The 11,619-nt window shown below is 32.3% G+C and overlaps 1 protein-coding gene across 4 annotated transcripts; it reads left to right on the top strand.

Moving 5' to 3' along the window:
* The first annotated feature begins 1,166 nt into the window (after nt 1-1,166).
* LOC106660838 (protein wings apart-like) lies at nt 1,167-11,514 on the top strand. Of its 4 annotated transcripts, none has more exons than XM_014383813.2 (17): nt 1,167-1,443; nt 1,513-1,683; nt 1,787-1,973; nt 3,361-3,607; nt 6,053-6,942; nt 7,063-7,223; nt 7,710-7,837; nt 7,912-8,032; nt 8,095-8,343; nt 8,509-8,724; nt 9,007-9,229; nt 9,285-9,400; nt 9,579-9,678; nt 9,759-9,926; nt 10,574-10,662; nt 10,723-10,824; nt 10,893-11,514. In XM_014383813.2, the coding sequence occupies exons 3-17, from the start codon at nt 1,787-1,789 to the stop codon at nt 11,001-11,003; spliced, it is 3,108 nt and encodes a 1,035-aa protein (XP_014239299.1). In that variant the 5' UTR covers nt 1,167-1,443; nt 1,513-1,683; the 3' UTR covers nt 11,004-11,514. The 4 variants fall into 4 exon arrangements, with proteins under 4 accessions (XP_014239299.1, XP_014239300.1, XP_024080892.1 ...); XM_014383814.2 differs by having other exon boundaries at nt 1,513-1,687; XM_014383815.2 differs by adding an exon at nt 3,668-3,801 and having other exon boundaries at nt 1,199-1,683.
* The last annotated feature ends 105 nt before the right edge of the window (nt 11,515-11,619 follow it).

The raw sequence follows: 11,619 nt of genomic DNA, 5'->3' as shown, positions 1-11,619 counted from the left end.
TAAATATATGACCCGTTTACACACAAGACTTTTTTTTGGGGGGGGGGGGTGTAGTTGTATCTCTTTCATTCAGCACAAATTTGATTTTATCTTGACATGATGAAAGCATTGAAATGCAAAATTGCGGTTTGTGTAATTATTCTTAAGAAGAAAAGGAAAAAAAAAAAAACGTTCTGTATAGGTTTGAGATTGGGTTCTGAAGCGTGAAAAAGTCAGTGCCTACAATTAATTAACGGCTGAGCTCAGTATTGAGGATCCAGTTTTTTCTTTTTTTTTCTCTCTCATGTTATTTCACAATGAACGGCACACTTTTGCAACAAGAGTCGAACAAGGTTGAACTTGTAAATAACTGATGTTTACATCTATTGGTATAGAAGTGTCGACATAAATAGCTAGTGGTTGAAATATATATCTCTGATATAAATTCTTCACTGTTTACATTAGCCACAATTTCTATCTGACATAAATCTCATACAATAACTGTCAGATGTAAACGTACCTTAACAACTTAATTAACAACTTACTACAAAATAAATTACATGTACAATAAACAAATTGATAAGTAAGTCAAAAAATATGTTATTACAATAGGATATATTTTATCCTTATGTACTTCCAGAGATGAAAAAGGTTGTGGATGCCTGTATTTCGACATGTGGGATTTTTATGCTTTGCCTTTTCTTTTCTTTTTTTTCCCGTGTAGGAGGGTGCTTTTAGTATTTCGAGGTTAAGTGGTGACAAGACTTAAGAATTTATTTTGCATTACCTGGATTTTTTCAATATTTGTGGTGTATGTGACGTTCCAGGCAGGGTGTGTACAGAGTAGGTGGGCTTTACAATTTGATCGTATATAGATAATTTATTTTTTATGTTCATGCCAGAGTTACTAATGAATGTATAAAAATGTATAAATGACATTGTAAAGAATATAAACATTGTGGCTGCATTAAATAAATAAACAAGACAGTTATTGAAAAGTTTTGAATCTCCTCTGTGAGATTGTACAGTTTAAGATTTACTTCTAATTGTAGGATAACGTCACACACTCGCTAATAAAACAAAAATTGATTAATTTTTAAAAATTGCATAAATTGCAGTTGTCTGTTAGGTGGTACAGGCACCATGTTCTATTTTTAAACAAAAACAAATGTGTGCAGTTAGCGTTTTTTTATGTGTTTCGGGTTAATTAATTAGTGTTAAACTATTTGTATAAGAATAAAGTCACATGATTTACTGAGGGTTGGCGTTTATTTGATTAGAGGGGCTGAAAAAATGTAAAAATCCAAGGAAAATTGAAAAATGAAGGTGGGCGAAGGGTAATTTTTGTATTTGGTTTTCCCTCCCGTTTTTCGATTAGTTGGCCACTCTGGGGATCCGGCCCAACGAAAAGTTTTCGAATGGCGGATTCGATACAGGTCGAGTTACTTGCCACTCTCGTCGTCGGTGAGCACAGCTTTTATTTACCCTCGCCTCCGTTCAGCCCCCGATCCAACGAAATCCGCCTCCTTTCAGACGTACTGTCCGACTGAAACATGCATCTGCCGAGCTATAGAGCACCGTCTGCGTCGCCCAGCTAACCGCAGTCTCCAACTTACGATGAATCCAGCGATTGTTTATATCCTCGTTTTTGCTAAGGTGAATTGTTGATGAGCGAGAAAGGATCAAAACAGTAGATCGGAAAAAGTAAGTAGACCTTCTCCTTCCTCATCGACTCATTACGACGGATTGGAAAATTATTCAATACGAGACGGAATTTTTGTTTTGATTTGAAACTTGTACCGTTCAGATGTCTCGGGGCTGCTACAAAGCGTTTGGTCGAAAAGTCAACGGTCCGGCCAACCACACCAGCATCCAGTTTGACAAATTGTTCTGCGAAAACAGCAATAAGCCGTCCGCATCCAAATCTGCGGGCACTGTCGGAAAATGGGGCATCACGTCTTTTACGTCCATCAGGAGCTCCAGCTTCACAGTCGGTAAGTTTTCGTCTCTTATGTATGTTGTATGCCTTTTTGCCGGTTCTATTCGAAAAGAAGACTTGACAATGTGCCATAGACGTTTTATGACATCTCTGTGATTCTTTTGGCGACGTTAATTGAAAATTTCCTCGACTATAAACTTTCTGCTGTTCGTTTTTCTAGTCTGTCATCGCCGTCTTAATGACACTGGGAGTACTTCTTGTAGTACAATCCTATTACAGTATTACAGAAAGTATGAAATACAAACTGAGCAGTCTTTTTGTCCGAACATAGTTTTGACCAGCTTATTGTGTTATGGTTGTAGAATGGATGTTTTTCACGCTTAAAGAGATGCATTTCTCAAATAAGTTTTAACTTAAATATGTTTTAATGTTGTACAGCGAGTTTTTATGTAATTAAAGGCTACTTCTTTCTTACTACTTCTGCTCTACTTGGGATTCCTACAATACAATTTGAGGATTATTATAAGCCTCTTAACTATAACCTTAAGAAGATGGGTGAAGTTGAGACGGAAACAACCGAGGAACCGGAGACATCAACACATATCTTTGCGAATGTAAAGTGTTGTCACTGTTGTGTGTCGTGTTGAGAGTGTCAAACAAATGTTTAAGAAACATTTCAATGAATACGTACAACGGTGACACTCATCATGACACACAACAGTGACAACACTACACAGAAAACACACACACTTTGAGCCTTTAGGATGATCTCAGTAAATATCAAAACATTGGCATGATAAAGAAAAGGTTTTTCTAACGTACATCACACCCGACCTCATCTGCTTAAATTATCATTGGTGTTAGTGATGATCAACAGACACAGGTTTTGAGTTACCAAATTTATCACTAGTGTCTAGTCAAAACCAAAAGTTTCTTTTTAATACTGATTGAGTGCTTATCTGCTTGTCTGTAGGCGACTAGAAACGTTTTCTTAATAGATATAATAAATGTGGAGTGAGTATGTCGATTCACTTTTTATAAAGGATAGTTTTTACTCACAGGTTGCTGTATACAACTATCCGGATTTCAAGCATCAATCACTCATCAACAAGTTGAAGGAGTTTCAAGACATGACTAGTATAGTTTCATGTCGAGAGACCTGTTTGTAACTCCTTCAACCTGATGATGAGGGTTTTAACTTGAATTCAGGATAGCTGTAAACAATAACATGTGAGCAAGAGCAATTTTTACAAAAAAGATTTCTTAACGTTCTAACAAGGTTGCAATGAAATATCAATTTTCTTTATTTTAAGAAAAACGTAATATGAGCAACAATTGCTGTATTTTTATTTATAAATGTATGTATACATTGAAATATCTTTCTAGTTTGTTTGATTTTATTAGATGTTATAAATGAACTTTTATATTGATTTTTAATTTAGGTACCAAGCGGGCTAGGGATAAACCGAAAGATGTGGTGAATAAATCTCTGGAAGTCGAGTCAGCAGCACTCCCTCGGCCAAAAAAGTTTTTCAAAAGCCGAAACTTTGAGGATGAAGCTCCTAAAGCCAAACCGAATATAGCTCCGCCACCACGGGTTGCCAATCCGTCAACAAACAAAAAGGTTGATAAAGTTGTGAATCCGCCACAGCCTCGGCATTATGTTAAAACTACAAATCGGCCAACAAGGTGACCATTAAATTTTTTATTTATATCTCTAAGTAAATGTCACTTGTCTGATATTTTTAGAGTGAAAAACTTGAATAAACAATTGTATAACCCAATCAAAAGTAGGCCCGTGACAGAGCAATTTTTGAAAAATCCCACAAGAAATATGCCCATTAAATGGAACCCAGAACTAAAAAAATTAATGGAAGTTAGAGGTATAACTGAAGCAGATCTATCAAGAATGCTTGCAAATAAAACAAAACATAATGCATATTAACTTAATCATTGTGTTTTTCAGTATTAGAATTAAATTACACGCATATTTGTTAAGTTTTAATTATTTATGTTAGCTTAGATGTTTTTTATTTTAATTTTTTAAAGAATTAAAGTTTTTTTATCAAGGTAATTTTATAGTAAACATGGTATGTATATATATATATATATATACCAATTGTCTCGCTTTCAATGCGACACCCTCTTCTTTAAAACAAAGGGGTATAGAAAAAAGTTTGAATGGTAATCCCCCTCCCATAGTTTTTACCAAGTATCCAAAATAAGTGGTCTAAACATTTTAGTAATGCCTCAGCAATAGGTTATTAAGCAAAAATTTCATTTTTTTCAAATGTGACCTACCAATTTTGACACATTCAAAAAATAGATTTTGTATTACAAAAAATGACACAAAGAACAATTAGTTGGTACTGTATTTCCTGGAGATATTTCAATTCTATGACTAAGGGTATTTCATAATTTCAATGTTGTTAAACAAAAATGAATATTTTGGGAGTTTATCGTTTATATTAGGAAGAGAATTAATACCTAAAAGCCAATACAGTTGTTCTAAACTAATTCTTATTTTAATTAAATTTAATTAAATGAATTCTAACTATTCATTACTATCATAATAAATGTACACAAAGTTCAATTTATTCATTTTCTTTTCTAGTTAACTTTTGATTACAGACATCTGTAATAATTTGTGTAATAATTATGATATGATTGAATGTCTATGCAGGAAAAAGTGGAAATGTATCATATGTGAAGTGTAGCAAGGTGAGTTGTGAAGCTGCTAGACTGTACGTACTAAATTTTCCTGGGTGAATTAGATGAAATTTTAATACATTCTTACATGTTGAAATTGAAAGAAAGTTCAAGATAGTTGGTTCAATTGAGAATCATTGGCCTCAAACGAACTGAACAATAAAATGGAACTCTGGTATGGAATTAGCTGTTTCGATTTTCGTGAAAGAAAATTCTAATTTATCTTTAAGAAATGCAGTGAAAGTACTGGGTATTTCCAAAGAAGTGTCCTCTAAGTTCTAAAAATTTAGTTAAACCATACTGGATTTCTCTCGTTTAAGGCTTGAGGCAAACCAATTTATAAAGGATTACTTTTTTGGCATGTTTGGAAATGCTAATGGAGCAAATTCCAATTACTATCCCATATTATCTGGATTGATGAGCCCAAATTTACTGAGCTGGGATCCTTAACTGGTTGAAGTTTTGAACCTGAGCAGAGCCTCTGATGGTATATGAAACTCATTGTCAAAACCTATTTTCTATTAATATTTAGTGTGGCTTGCTTAGAAATAAATTAATTTGTTCCTTACTTCTGATAAAATAATTTGTCAGAATTTTTTCTAGATTTTCACCTAAACAAATTACCAGGATTATTGGAGGAGGTATCATTTCAGACACATACATGCTACAGTTTTAGTTAGATGGCTGCTCGGCCCATAATAGCAGGAATGTTACACGCTTCTTTGATCAGTCCTTTCCTGGAAAATAGATTGGAAACCCCATTTTTTGGCCATTCTCCTGATTTAACCATGTTATTTTCGAGAGAAGTGGGTGTCACATTGAAATAGAAACATTCAGTATATATATATACACTCATAAACTTGTTGTTTTATTGTTAATTTAAATGTTGAAGTCATTGTTTTTTCTCAAATTTTAGTGTTTTGGGGGCTTTTTTTGAAATTGTTATTATTATTTTTTTGTGTGTGCGATATCTTGAGTAAAAATTAACTTTTTCAGAGGCATAAGGTCTCATTCGATAGCTAAAGATGCTGAATGACATCTGCCAGGTTCTGATTGGAACAAGTAGTGAATAAAAAACTGAAAGAATACAGCACATTTCGAAAATCCCATTTTCATGAAATGTATGTTATGAGTTTATGACACATGGGCCAGAATAAGTAAGAGGCCTACCATGCATGTGCACTGAACATTGTGTTCATTGATGCTATTATATATAATAGTTCAAAATAAAAGTATATATTTGTTGGTCAACGGTTGATTGTTGAAAACAAAAGTTGTGCATTGTAATTTTATATTTTTACCATTAAATATAATATGATTATATAGCTTATTGTTCTGTATAACTGTTTATATTCTGGGTCAGGATGAGATGAATACATGAGAGATTACATCATAAGTATATTCTTACTAAATTGGTTGTTTTAGGCTTGCTTCTATTGCTGCTGCTCAAAAAATAATTGAGACAGTTGATGGGGATCTCGAGGAAGATGATGATTTGTATCAAACAGAAGCAATCAATTTATCTGCAGAAATGAACATTTCACCACAGAAACCTAGAGAACCTTCACCATTACACATAGAGCCACCACATCCTTTACCTTCTCCAGAGCCTCAGCATCCTCCAATTGTTCTTAGAATATTCAAGGGGACGTCACAATTGTTAACAGAAAATGAGGTCCCATGTAAAAAAGAAGGAAGAAGAAAGTCTCATAGTAATGAATCTGTTGAATCTGTTTCTCCTAAGAGACACAGAAGTAAAAGCAAGGATGATGAACCTCCGAGAAAAGAAAACCTGAATCCTTTTGATGATACTATTATGAAGGAAGAGGTGTTACAACAAGCTGTTGTCGAAACTGTCAGTGATGACATTACAAATTCTCACGTTGACTTTAGTGACAAAATAAATCACATTGACAACATCGAAAAACAAGTCTGTGATGATGACCGTGCTAAACTTCTTAGTGTACTTGAGGATCATTCTCAAGGTCCGCTTTCTCCTGAGATAAAACCAGAAGAGCCTGAAACTGAAACATATGATATAAAAGAAAATGAAGTTAAAGAGGAGCAATATGAAGTAAAAAATGATAATAAGGTAGAATGGATTGCTGATTATCGTCCCATTTCATCTCCTCCCTTGGAAAAAAATTTATCTAAGCCATTTGAGGACAAGGTTGAACCAATTGTCCTCAGACGACCACAGGCAATTTCCAAACCATCTAGAAAGGCAGGAAGCATTTTCAAATCCAGAGCTGCCTCAGGAGAAAAACGTACTGCTCCCAGATATATTCACAACTGGAGTGATCAAAAAGATGAAGGTAGGTGAAGAATAATCGTTATTCTAATTTTTAAAATTTTAGATCTTTTATCTTATACAATTTAATATTGTATACTAATTGCTTTAAGTTTGAGATTTTAATGTATTGTTTTATATTAAGGGAAAACTGGGCAATCTAGTGGTAAACCCCAAAGATCACGAATTGAAGGAGAATTTGATTCAGAGGTGTTAACTCGAGTAACAAATTATTCATCAGGGGAAAAAGAAAATGAAGAATTTGAGTCAATTACGAGTGTAACGTGTAGCAAAAAAGCTAAGAAGGTATTGAAAATTCATTATAACTAAAATATTTTTACAATTTGAACTTAATACGCTTTTTAAAATTATATGCTGATTTCCTCCGCCCCTTTAATTTGAATTGTATTACAAAACAAAGTAATCTCAGTAAACTACCTCATAAATTTTCATTATTTATATCACAAAGAATACCATTTTTTATAATTTGTTAATACATTTACTGTCTTTGAATAATTTCCTTTAATTATTTATAATGTGCAGGTGGAATTATTTAATCATTTTAGGAATATAATGAAAAAAAAAATTATTTCTAAATCCAGTTTATCACTATTCTTCTTTTCTTTTACTAGAAAATCTTTCAAAAATATCCTCAATAACTGAAGTTTCTCATGTATTTTTGTTTTATAAAAGCATATATAAGACTCATTGATTAATTAATAAAAAAAAATTATTATTAAATTACAGACACATATACACTTTAAGCATCTATTTATTTATTTATTTTTTTAGTTTTATACGGTCGTGAGAAATGTCAAGAAGGCTCATCAAATTCAAGAATCTGGGGAGTTTCAAGAATTTAATGATGATGTTGAATATATTCTGGACGCATTACAAGATAATAACCCAATCAGCACTAGGTAATCCATTTTTTAAAAATAATCATATAAATCAATTTTTTAAATGATTCATAATTACATATGTTGCTCTGTAGATGTTTATCCGCCATTACGTTAGCCTCAAAATGCATGGTGCCTGCCTTCAGGATGCACGTAAGAGCACATGGCACTGTGACAAAATTTTTCCGAGCATTGCACGATGCCACAAAAGACCAGGTAATTTGATATCGACGGTTTACCAAAATAACTTTTAAAAATAATGAATGATTTATTTCCAGAGGCTTGGCATGTGTACGGCCACGGTAATGTTTGTACTTAGTCAAGACCGGTTGAATATGGATGTTGATCGGGATAGCCTTGAACTCATGCTGAGCCTTTTAGAAAGCGATGCATCTCATAGTTCTGCACTCGAGGGCTGTGGACTTTCAGACATTGAATTAATCAAAACAAAAGAACGAGTGCGGTCACTCTGTCAGGAAATACAAGAACACGGACATGCGAAACATCTTAATTTGGAGAATATTACCGTATGTACATATTTATTACAACAGTACATATTTCTATTTATATATATAAATTAAATAAATTAATTAAAACAATCTCTTATCTCTAATATGCATATTGTCATATTTTAATGTGCGATATATCTTGATGCATTTTAAGTATTTAGTGAATTTAATTTTGATTTTAAGGTTGGCCAACTTGCAATGGAGACACTTTTGAGTCTAACTTCAAGAAGGGCTGGCGAGTGGTTTAAAGAAGAACTGAGAGATCTTGGTGGCTTAGAGCATATTATAAAAACTGTTGTTGAAACATGTAAACCAATTGATCATGATGTCACAGAGTGGACTCCACAGCTTTTAGACAGATTACGCAAAGCTGACAGATGTCTTAAAGTCTTAGAAAATGTATGTACCACCAATATTAAGGAAATAGTTAAAATAAATCCTTTTTGAATTAAATAAATTGAAAGATAATTCACAAATTTTGTACAAAATTGTATAGTTCCATTGATCAAAGAAATACAAGATTTTTTTTGCAGTTTTAAATAATAGTACTTGTAATATTATAAAAGTTACTTATTATCCATTTATATAAAAAACAATAAAATTTCTTTGCATCTTTGATAATGAATTATATTGAGGTTGAAGATTTTATATAGTATAGAGTTTCTTATTATGTTTTTTAAGGTTACTCTTCAAAATGAGGAAAATAGCATGTACATTCTGACATATGGTGATGGTGTCTTGGTCAACACTATTGTAAAGATTTTTGCTATTTGTGACCAGCAGCTTCCGTACTATCCATGTTCTTCTAGTAAGGATAAAGAATCAGTTGGTGCAATAATTCGAGAATGTCTCATTGCTAGCTTGAAAGTGCTGATTAATCTGACTCATGATTTTAACAACAAATGTAAGTGAAAAATTAGAGGAGCATTAAAATTAGTTACTACATTATAAATTTTCAGCGTTTGGTTCATCACGTGTGGGGCAGAAAGAAGGGATCTTGCAGGCTAGCCTTCACGCTTTGCTTCATTTGCCACAATATGTACCTGATGATCAAAAGTTTGATATTACTGTTTTAGTAAGTACCATGTCTACTCTCATCCCGATACAAAAGTCAAATATTGCAAACTATTATCCATTTTTATTGTATCAATTAATAAATAATACTATATTACATACTTTTAATATATAATCTATAGTGTAAACTAAAGCTTTTAGAAGTTAAATTAATCAATTTTCATTAATGTATTTTTTAGGCTCTTATTCTTTTAATAAACCTTGTTGAGCATTGTGAAGAAAATAGGAAACTTTTAATGGAAGCAACAGCCCCTGTAGATCCTGAAGCTATGTTTTTAGGCAAGTGCTTTTTTTTAGTAGATACTAAATACATTTATATTTATTCATTTGACCTCATATTTATACATTTAATTTTGCAGTCGAAGTCAGTGCTGTTAATGCCTTGGTCAAACTTTTTCTCCAACAAGAAGAGCTGGCCCGGACAGAAGAAAGAAAAACTGATGCCATCCTTGATGGTGAAAAGCAAGAAGTAACACAACAAGTGCAAAAGTCTAATGAGGAATTCATTGAAGAAACTGTCCAATTATGTTAGTATTATAATACATAACATTTAAAATTCTGTACTGTCAGGGGTGTCTGGCCTGGCTGCAACAGTTTAGGCATAGGCACAGTGTCTTATCACTGTAAGGGTCCCGGGTTTAAATCCATCCCAACATACAAATAATTTGAAATAAAAACAGACAAAAAATGAACATAACTCATTTAACAATTAAAAAACTTATAAATACACAAATTAACAATAACATTTACAGTATTCAAAACATTACACAAATAAAAAAGAAAAAAGACTAATGGTAACAATAAAAAACCTCACTTAATCCATCAACCTCACGTTCAACATTCAAAGCTAACACCGATGCAATCCTCCACCATCATGACCTCAAAACTAAAACTTGTTTCTATAAAATTCACCCAGACTCAACAGTCAAAATGGCTAAATGCCAAAACAAGTCAAACAGACAAAATTAGAAGAGACCAAGATGATAGGTAACTATCAAATTTGAGGTTCATCATCCCACAGAACACCACAGGTGGATATCTAACATTTAAATTTTTTTAAACTCTGGAGTTGATACGACCTCTGCTGTAGCAAATCCCTAGTACAAAAATAAGATACATAAATACAAGTTCTGTATTGTATGTTTTTACTAAAACTCAATTTTTGTTTCTTTAGTATTACAAAAAGCTGGAAGGCACATGGAGCATACTTTAATAGGTGCTTATATCGCTTTGTTATTAGGCTATCTCACTATAGATAACGAGGTATGGTGTATAAATATAATTTTTTTTTCTTTCTATTAATTGTCTACATTTTTGTTTAAGGAGTATGAAAAATTTGTAAGAGGGTATATGCCGAACCAAAATTATGAAATGATATTGTCTGTCTTACAGAAGTTTTATAATTTCATGACCCTAACTGCAAGTGTAAGAGTGTAACTTTATTAATTTGCTTCCTTAAACCACCCGTAATTATTATTTATCTTTATTTACAGTCAGGATCAACAAGTAGTCGTGGCATTAAAGCGACAGAGAGGCTGATCAAACAGTTGACAGAAATTGACAAAGCGATAACTGGTGTAGATGCAAAGGAAAAAAAGGAATAACATTCAAAATGTTATTGTGCCTATATTTATTTATTTAATTTTTTCAAACTTGAAGAATAGCCTGTGGAAATCCACAACATGTGTAAAAATATATATATTTTAATTGTACAGTTATTTATTATATTTAAAACATTTGATGAATCTGCTGTACATTTTGTTCTGCTTGCTGTATATTGCTTTAAATGTATTAAAGCAATTGTGTATAGGACAAAAGATGCATTAATTTTATAAGTTTGTTAAATTAAATATAAATATTGTATAATAATTTACATAAGATAATTACGCTCATGATGCAACTTATAACTTGTTTTAGTTGTTAAATTGTCATTTTTAAGAAAGAGTAATTGCAAGATTGAAAGATAAACCTCTTTCATAACATTAATTGTTGGATGATGAACATTTAAAGATGTAAGTAAAAATAAGTTTGGAATAAGGACATTGTAAATTAACTGTACATAGATGTTGATTTCTGCACTGTAAAGTAATATATTTTTATTCAGAATAGATTTCATATGGTTGTATGTATTTCTGTCCCATTTTACCTCATAATGTAGCGTTTATTTATATTTTATTCAAGTACTAAGTGTTAAGGCAAGTAACCACACTTACTTTATTT

This window comes from Cimex lectularius, unplaced genomic scaffold, assembly GCF_000648675.2.
Source record: "Cimex lectularius strain Harlan isolate CLEC.00 unplaced genomic scaffold, Clec_2.1 scaffold24, whole genome shotgun sequence".
In the NCBI taxonomy this organism is placed as follows: domain Eukaryota; kingdom Metazoa; phylum Arthropoda; class Insecta; order Hemiptera; family Cimicidae; genus Cimex; species Cimex lectularius.
This window is presented reverse-complemented; position numbering and strand designations above follow the sequence as displayed.